The following is a 10,062-nucleotide window of genomic DNA, read 5'->3' on the forward strand; positions in this document are numbered from 1 at the left end:
TTGAATAAACCAGTATAACGAACAGGCATGGGTTAATTTAAATAAATAAATAAGTACATAGTAGCTGGAGTGAGTTAGCATAATTTTTTAATAGTTTTTTAATTACTTTGGTAAGAAAGGAAATTGACTACCTTTTGTACTTTCTACTCGTATTTTCTTTGACCAATTTTAGAGAAACTTAGGCTGAGTTGCACCATCTTACTTTAACTTTAACAAACGTCAAAAATCTGTCAATCTCCATACAAAAAGCACCAGTTGTCATCATAGAAATTACCGTTAAGGTTAGGTGGTGCAACTCAGCCTTAGACTACATTGGTTGGGTTTTTTGCTGCGCATGAGTTCACCACATAATCGAGCGGTGGCGGGGTTCGAACCCGCGTTCCTCGGATCACGAATCGGCCTGTCCGACCCCTTCACCGTTCGGCTATCGTGGCTTCAAAACTGTTACCTCATATAATTATTAGTGACTTTGTTAACAGCATTTTTAGCAAAAAAAAAGATTATGAAAAAATCGCAGAACGTTTATTCAAAAGAAATTCTAAAATGTTCAATTGTTCGACTCTAGTATGTAAAAACTGGTATAAAAACCTACACAACCTGGAAAATAAAAAACAAAGTCTTCGCTTTTAATTTATTTTAATAAATACAATGTAAACAATCACCTACCTACGTGAAAACATTTTGTGTAGTCGTTTAGTGAGAAGTGATGATAAAATACTCTCAAATATTTTGAATTTAATTTTTGTGCATGGTCTTTAAGACTTTTTGGTGGTTTTTTTTAATGTTTTTAAGCCAATTTGCTTTTAACTATTTGTCCTAACAGTTGTGCACCGGCTTCGTTTGCTTTCTTGTAGAATTCTTCTGTAGAGCAACGTTCTAGCCAGGCAGCGAGGTTTGGGTACCTGAAATTAAAATTTTGGAAGCTACTAAAGTGTTCTTAATTTGTCGATTAATCACTAAATGTCCAAGTGAGCAGTTCCACTAATGTGTTCGACGTTCGTGTACCATGTCATTTATCTTGTGGGATTTTGGGACTTCTCTTAGTAACAGAGCTATTAAAGAAAATTAGTTTTCATAAAAATCATCATCGATTTTTTTCTGTAGGATAATTCAGGGACTACAAAAGTCGAAATACGTTATATGAACTTTATGGCATGAAAAAGTATAATAATAGTATATCTTTTCTTGAGCATGTAAAAAAGTATTCAAAAATTTTTAAGAAAGTTTGCTTCATGGCTAAGTCTTTTTATATTCGGGACAAGATAGGGAACGCCAGTAATAAAATAAAAGAAACTTGGAATGTTATCAACCGAGAGACTGGTAAACTAAAACCAAAAGATAATGACTTTTCTCTCAAAGTTCACGATAATTTGATATCTGCAGATAAAGATGTAGCGGAAGCTTTTGACAAATTTTTTGGTAATATAGCTTCAGCAACAACTGCCAACTTAAAGTCATCTCCCTCCGAGGCCGAAGAAATATTGAAAACCCACGTGACACCCTGTGACTCGCACTTCTCTTTTAAACATATTACTCCATTAGATATCACTAAAACTTTTAATCTTTTAAACGTAAAGAGTACAACTGATATCTGGGGCATCTCTGTCAAGATAGTCAAACACATTATTGATATAATTTCCCCACAGTTAGCGATAATATTCAATAATTGCATAGAGAAGGGAATCTTCCCCGACCTCATGAAACATAGTAGACTAATGCCATTATTTAAGTCTGGTAGCAAAACCGACCCTGGCAATTATAGACCCATTTCTATCTTGCCCGCTCTGAGCAAGATTTTTGAAAAAATCATACAGGAGCAACTTATGATTCACTTTGGCTCTAATAAACTATTTCATAGTGAACAATATGGTTTCACCAAGGGTCGTTCCACCACCGATGCTGGGGTTGCACTACTTAAACATATCTTCGAGGCTTGGGAGAATTTTCAAAATGCACTAGGGGTCTTCTGTGATCTCTCAAAAGCTTTTGACTGCGTAGAACATCAAACGCTAATTCGCAAACTGCACTATTATGGGGTAAAGGACTCGGCTTTGGATTTAATACAATCCTATTTAAACTTTAGAGTTCAAAAAGTTGACATAAATGGTGTTTTGTCTTCAGGGTCACCTGTGAAAATGGGAGTTCCGCAGGGGTCCATTCTGGGTCCATTCTTGTTTCTTATATACATTAATGATCTACCATATTTTGTTAAGGACTCTTGCGAAATCGTGTTATTTGCTGATGACACATCTTTGATTTTTAATATCGATAGAAGTAAAAATAACTTTGACGATGTAAATAATGCACTAACAAGAGTTTTAAGTTGGTTCACTACAAATAATTTACAACTCAATGCAAAGAAAACAAAATGTATAAAATTCTCTTTGCCTAACGTAAAAACAGTTAGTACTCAAATAGAACTTAATAATAATGCAATCGATCTGGTAGACTCTACTGTATTTCTGGGAATTACCCTGGATTCAAAACTCCAGTGGGGCCCCCATATAGAAACTCTGGCGGGAAAGCTCAGCTCAGCGGCTTTTGCAATAAAAAGGATACGGTCATTAACCGATGTTTCAACAGCTCGCTTAGTCTACTTTAGCTACTTTCATAGCCTAATGTCATATGGAATCATGCTGTGGGGCAAAGCTGCAGATTTTGAAACAATATTTATTTTGCAAAAACGTGCGATAAGATACTTGTATAAAATGAAAGCAAGAGCATCCCTTAGAGAATTGTTTAAAGAAATTGGCATTCTCACGGCCGCTTCACAATACATCTTAAACTGTATTCTATTTATTCAAAAAAATATTACTAAATTCAAAAAGAAAAGTGATATTCACCAAATTAACACTAGAAATAAAAATAAATTGGCTATACCCGCTTTTAGACTTAATAAAGTGTTTGCCTCTTTTATGGGACAAGGTATCCATTTTTATAACAAAGTCCCTGATAAATATAAAGAGCTACCGTATAATAAATTTAAAGATATAGTTAAAGATCACATGCTTAAAAAAGCCTATTATACAACTCGAGATTTTCTTAATGATAAGTCATCCTGGGAGTAGGATTATGGTCCTCTCATGCTCGCACTAAAAAGAATTAAAATGAAAAGTAATGTATAAACTCATAATAATTTCTCAAATGTTATAGTGTCATGCTTCTCAATCTGGACTGTTACTTAGCTTTATTATTAGTTTTTTATTTTAAAGAGATAACTTGGAATTGTCATTCTCACTAAAATGTCTCTGGGGTGGTGGCGTAGTGAGGCGGGTCGTTACATTCCCTCTAATATGGTCGAGTGAAGCGATGGCTGGTTCACTCGTCATGTCTGTGAACAGGCGCTGCTTTCGGGGACTGGTCAATCCAAGTTATTCAAATTTATGTATGCGAGTCATTTCTACTAGTATCTTAATATGTAAGTCTAGATATTAGCACGTCACTACCTTGTTTAATATACCACGCAATCTTGTATACCCATTCTTATAAGATACACCATACAAGAATGCATGGTAAATTCAGTGAACTGCTCCTGAATCGAATGTACCTACTACTACTATTTCTATTTATTTATATTAACCGGCAGACAGTGGTGACTGAGTTTGTTGCGGCGCTTCTTCTCAGCACTTGCCAAATGTTGGTCTCGAAGCGCTGGTAGGGTAAAAAGATTATGAGACATGTAGAGGCTCCTTAAGAGCAAAATGACGATTTGTAAGAACTATTTATTAGTCCAAACAAATAAAGAAATTTTGACTTTGACTTTGACTTCTCTCAATAATCGAGCCATTAAGGAAAATATAATTTTCTTATAAATTAGATCTTTGATCTTCATCATCATCATTGAGTAATCTATTCTCTACTGCATTATAACGCCACCTCTGATTTATCAGAGGCAAATGAATGAAGGATTTAGCCTACACTCCCCATCTTGACCGGTTGGGCTTGATGTTTGTATAAACCCTTATTCGCCTTGACATCCACGGCAGAAGTGGGGGTCTCATTCTACTCTGGCAGAACTACAAGGCTCAGGATCACAGTTCTCTGATGTTAAAAGATTAATCGTCCACTGCTGAACATAGGCCTCCCCTAATGATTTCCACAATGGCTGGTTGGTGGCGGCCTGCATCCAGCGCCTTCCCGTTACCTTTATGAGGTCGTCGGTCCATCTTGTGGGTGGGACGTTCTACGCTGCGCTTTTCGATACGTGGCCTCCACTCCAGAACCTTGCTACCCCATCGGCCGTCAGTTCTGCGTACTGTATGCCCTGCCCATTGCCACTTCAGCTTACTAATACGTTAAAAAGAAGATTATCCACTTATTATTACGTACTTATTATCATCAATAGGCACCAAAGCGTTTAGAGAGCTGATGGTAGCCACGCAGCAGATGTCAGCAAGAGTCAGGTCACTGCCTGCCAAGTACGGTGAAAGTGATGCCAAGAACTTGTCAGTGAAGTCATATGCAACGCTGATCTTCTCAAGGCCTTCTGGCTTGAAGGAGGACTCGCCTTTGAATAATACTGGTTCCTGGAATAAAGTTTAAGCATGCGAATAAAATAATTCGAAAAGTCAAATTTTTAGATAGGACACATGGGTAAAAGCAAAAATTGAACTTGAAAAGATTGAAGCAGATCATTAAAATTTGGGTCAATCAATCATCAGTCCTGATATCGGTGATATGAAAACTGATTATGCCATGCTCGGCGTTTCTACACGAGATCGCTACAAGGCAGATGTACCATCCTAGACTGCATCTCACTAAACATCAGGTGTGATTGCAATCAAATACCTGCTTTGTGCTGCTTAAAAAGATCGAATCTAAAGGTTGCAGGAAGGATCTGGATGCAGGCAGCTACCAACCGGCCAATAACAGCAGGTGCGATTACGGTCAAATACCTGCCTTGTTCTGCATAAAAAAAACTGGAAATCACTGGGAAAGGCCTACACGTATATTCAGCAGTATTTCTTGTGGCTGGAATGATGATGATAGTGAAATTATTACCACATTGCCTCGAAGAGCTGGGAAGAGAATGCCACTGTCAAAATGGAGTCTCTGGTCAATCAGCGCCCTCTTCTTCAGGTCAGTTGGGTACAGAGCGTTGTTCTCGGCGTATTTTCCGACCAAGTATGCTGTGATGGCATGGCTGTAACGAGAGGAAAAGTCATTCAACTTTAATTTATTTAAATGTTTTTCTTAGCGATTCGGTGTTTATTTTTAAGAGATAATAGGTATAGAGTATAATCATGAGGATCACTTATAAGAGCAAATGATATAATGAGAAATTTACCTGTCCCAAATAATGAAGTCATCGTCTTTGAGCATCGGAATCGTGTGTTGAGGGTTCATCTGAAATAGAAAAACATTTTCCATTAATAAACACTATGGGGAATAAGTTTTTTTCTTTTTTTTTCACTAGAGTACCTACCTAAGATTTGCATTCGTGAATTGAAGTAAATTAACACAACATTTTGAAACTTATTCCCTTGTCTTGGGTTTCAAAAAATTTAAAATCTGGACTTGTTGAGACTATTTTTTGGCTAGTATTGTCAAAATAAAGATTCTTTTAAGGTAGCCTTTCGAACTAAGCGTCACAGACGCAGCGTCTTTAGCTTTGGTCTTAAAGGTAGCCTTTCGAAGCGAGTTAGTGACGCGGCGTTGGTGGCACAAGACCAAAGCTAAAGACGCTGCGTCTGTGACGCTTAGTTAGAAAGGATTTGCCTTTAGCCGTTTTTTCTTACGATAACCGTCAACTCTCTTTAAAAAAAGTGAATTTGAACATACCTTCAAGTATTCCTCCGTCAGATGATCCTTTGTCAGCAGGTTGACATCAACGTATTCCACGTCTTGGATGCCCAGCGCCTCGATCGTCATCATAACCGCGCGAGCAGGCGGGCTGGCGTCTAGTTTGTATAGAGTCAACACCATGGCTGGATTTCTGGAAAAAGTATGAAGATAATTTGTAAAGGGACAACACCATGACTGGGATTTTGGGTAAAATACCATCATCAAGTCATTTGGCACTGCAGGAACACGAATTTCTTTGATACCAGTGGCAATTGGAGGATCTACACTCCATGCAGGCCAGACAAGGTGGGAATGTAGGAAAAAATATATTAAGAAAAGAATTTGTATGGGGCCAATATTGTTGATATTATTGCACTAGCGGCCGACCGCGACTTTGTAAGCGTGGATCCCGTTTTACCCCCTTCATCTATCTTACGCGGTTTAGATTTTTTCATACATATGTTTTTTCCCGCTAACTTCCGTTCCCGTGGGAATTTTGCAATATTCTGTTGTAACTAAGCTTTAAGTTTACTAAGGTACCTGCATGCCAAATTTCAAGCGTCTAACTTAAGCGGTTTAGATTTTTCATACAAAAGGATTTTCCCGCTAATTCCCGTTCGCCCGGGAATTCCTACGTATACTATAACCTGCCCAGGAGTATGAAGAATAATTGTACCAAGTTTCGGTAAAATCCGTCTAAAAGTTTTTGTTTCTATGGAACATACAGACTGACAGACAGACAAAAATTTTACTGATTGCATTTTTGGCATCAGTATCGATCACTAATCACCCCTCGATAGTTATTTTGAAAATATATTTCATGTACAGAATTGACCTCTCTACAGATTTATTATAAGGGAGAGTCCGGTAATTTGGACCAGTTTTTTTCAATACCATTTTACACATAGGTTTGTTTTGTTTTTGCTAATGTCAATGGTATATAACAAAATAGAAATCATTCAACTTACTGATATATTTAGCACAAATCAACAAAATACGAGTTCCGAGCTTCGGTCCAATTTAGCCAACCGGTTCGATAATTTGTACCACAGGGTTACTAAATTGGATTTCAATAAATTTCAAGCCTATAAAAAAACTATGGCAAAATATTATATGATACATTCTTAACAAATTAGGTAACGAAAAGGACCAGTAGTTAATAACATAGACAATCGATATTGTTTTACACGTTATCAAGATTTTGAGTACAAATCTTGTAATTCCAATTATCGTAATGTACACTTGTACTTAATCTTCTGTGCCAGTTTTTTGCTTTTATTTATTGTTATTCTAACATAAACTATGCTATTATAACTTCAAAATATGATTTACTAAAATTTTTTCAAAATCCTTTGGTAGAATTCCATACAACTTGATGTGGTACAATTTAACCGACTAGGTGATAGTACTTTTAAAAAATCGGTAAAAAATATAGCTTATAAATACCGAAAAATGTTTTATATAATTGTAATCCATACTAATTTGCGCTTCTAATTAATAAACTAGAAACACTGTGTGATAAAATTTAACAAAATTACAAACTAAACATGTTTTCTCAAAAGTTACTTGAAAACAATGAAAAAAAACTTTTCAAAATAAAACACACGTGTTAATTGTCACGGCAAAAACCATATGGCCAATATTCAATGAATTTAGTTGTGTATCGTTGAGTGTTGCAATTACAGACATTCAATAAATACTTTACGAAATATGAGGGTGGTACAATTTATCCGGCGGTACAATATACCGAACTCTCCCCTAAGTAGGTATAGATTTGAACAACAAAAGTTGAATGACATCTGATAACTTTCTGAATGCTTATCGACATCCCGTATGAATAATGTTATTAAATTAGCTTTAACATAGTTTGAAATTATATTAACAATAGTATGTATGTATTTTGCTATAAATAAAGAATTTGAATTTATACCACAACACAAGAAGTATCAGATCAAAAGACGATGGATGATAATAAATTAATCGTTTTATTAGTCCAAGTCGCATTGCATAATTTTTATTGCTAAATTGCGTTATCGGGCTAACGCATTTCTTTTGGTTTCTTTAAAAAACTACATACCTACTTGTTATACATCATAAACTCATGTTTAGTTAAATAAATTACCTATCTAAATAATAAATTACAATGCTATCCCAAAACCTTTACTTGATTTATATTTGAGATTCCCGCCCTGATCCGTTTTGTAAATTATGGCTGACATTTTATTAGTTTATTGATTTCCTATTTCTAAAACTAATAGGTTGTAAAATTTATTTTCAATTAAAATTATAATGCTTACGGTCTAGTTTATGTAAAGTTTTTTTTTGTTATTATTGTACCCTCACAGTTTCTTACCTACCTAATAAAAATAAATATTTTTTATTATTATTACAAGCTTTATATTGACTTCACTTGTTAGTATGGGTGTGGGACAAATCTTGCAACTGAATTTAAGACCAGTTCTCCTCAACCGATTGAGCTGAAATTTGGTATACTTATGTAAATACAATGACAATGCAGTGTTATGGTACCATTGAGCTGGTCTGATGATGGAGTCAGGAGGTGGCCATAAGAACTCCTAAACGAAACGGCGGAAACTCATCAAGTTTGGGTTCATTGGATTCGACTTCCCGAGCACTTTTATGCTAAATGATGAACAGGCCCAGATATTGAGATAGTTACAACTAAAAAGTATAAAATAAAATTATAAAAAAAAAACTTTTTCAAACAATTTCGAATGCTTGTATCGCGCATGGAATTTATTCCTCTTTTTTTCTGTTTGCACTACAAGCTTTCGAAATTCTTTGAACCTAGCATACAATTATTTTTTTCGTTTTAGTACAAAGAACTGCATTTTAGGATAAAGCTTGTTTTTAAAAAAGTTTTTTTATCCATAGCAATAGCTTTTTCCTGCGGCGTGACATTGACCTGAGGTGGAATTGTGTAAATCAATCGTAATCATTGACAGTTCATAACGTAAAACAAACAAACGATAAAGTCAGTAAATTTTCAATCGTTAGATATCTTTTAACTATAAGTACCTTGTATTTTTGCCTTGAATGTAAAACGTCGTGATAATAGTTTTGATTTATTTTCTAAAATTCGTGTTTATACGACTATTAATATTATGTAATAATGGTAGATTATTGACCATTAAGTGTTCGTGAACGTGCATGAGTGTAAATAAATACGTAGGTAAATACCTCCTATCCTATTACAAATTAAATAAGATTGTACAATGTTTAGATTATGCAGTTATTCAATTAATACTGTATACTTTGCGCCGGTACTTAGTCTTTGTTTCAAATTAAGTTTGTACACAAAAGATAAGTACATTATTGAATTGATAAATATATCTAGTCTAATAGTTTCTACAAAATGAAGTAAAATAATAACTGACGTTTGAAGATAAAACCCAAGAAGTTTACCAGAAATCTAAAAAATGTCAGCAGTAAGTATATTGATTTGATAGTCCTAAAAATTTATGTGAAGCGATTTTTAAACAATTAAATGCATCATAATCCTTTTTATCATCAAAGCACGTACAGAGTTGAAAAAAAGTAAACGTTTTTACGTAAAACCACAAAGCCGAAATGCAAAACGCAGTAAGACAACAATTCTAAAAAAACACAATACAAAAAATTACCTTGGTACAAAAACACAAACACAGGACGATATCACTGCGCGAGAGCAAACTTCTCAATGGAGTAACCGGTTGGATAAAAGTACATTTAACCCGGTCTCAATTATATATGACCTTCACAGCAAAGTGGATTTTAAATCAATAAATCTAAGGTTCAAAGTCGAACGATAATTGGAGGCGCTGTTAAATATGTATATGTATGACGTGTGCTACGCTGCAAAGTGGGAGTGGATTGTATGAAGACCATTGCAACTGTCGAGTATAAATTGATACGGGTGAAGCGTAAAAGTTGCTAACTGCAAAATCACAGTTTTCGTAGACATGTTAACGAGTTGATAGGCGATGATTCAGATTTTTTGGTGTTTTGGTCGTAAATGTATCTAGAGACGAAATAAATTGAATTTTTCTTTAAAGTAAAAATAAAGTCAATGAATTAAGTAGTAGAGTAGCTTTGGTTGGATATTTTTTTTGGTATTGGATAAGATTTATGTGTAATTTATTTTTATGTAGCCTAAGTTTAGTGCTTACATTATTTTATTTCGGAGTCCTTTTGCTTTAAATATAAAATTAAAATACATGCTTGCATTCTATCTAAGCAATAAAATATTCAGTTAAAGGACAATGACCAAAAGTGGTC

The 10,062-nt window shown here is 34.9% G+C and overlaps 1 protein-coding gene across 1 annotated transcript; it reads right to left on the reverse strand.

Annotated features, from left to right (window-relative positions):
* Positions 1–617: 617 nt before the first annotated feature.
* LOC135081618 (glutathione S-transferase 1-like) lies at positions 618–9,567 on the reverse strand. The gene is made up of 6 exons (XM_063976365.1): positions 9,429–9,567; positions 5,782–5,935; positions 5,288–5,346; positions 5,002–5,143; positions 4,330–4,526; positions 618–902 (listed from the first exon to the last, which is right to left on the reverse strand). The coding sequence occupies exons 2-6, from the start codon at positions 5,923–5,925 to the stop codon at positions 788–790; spliced, it is 657 nt and encodes a 218-aa protein (XP_063832435.1). The 5' UTR covers positions 5,926–5,935; positions 9,429–9,567; the 3' UTR covers positions 618–787.
* Positions 9,568–10,062: the final 495 nt, after the last annotated feature.

The sequence above is a fragment of the Ostrinia nubilalis genome, chromosome 20 (genome assembly GCF_963855985.1).
Source record: "Ostrinia nubilalis chromosome 20, ilOstNubi1.1, whole genome shotgun sequence".
Taxonomy (NCBI): domain Eukaryota; kingdom Metazoa; phylum Arthropoda; class Insecta; order Lepidoptera; family Crambidae; genus Ostrinia; species Ostrinia nubilalis.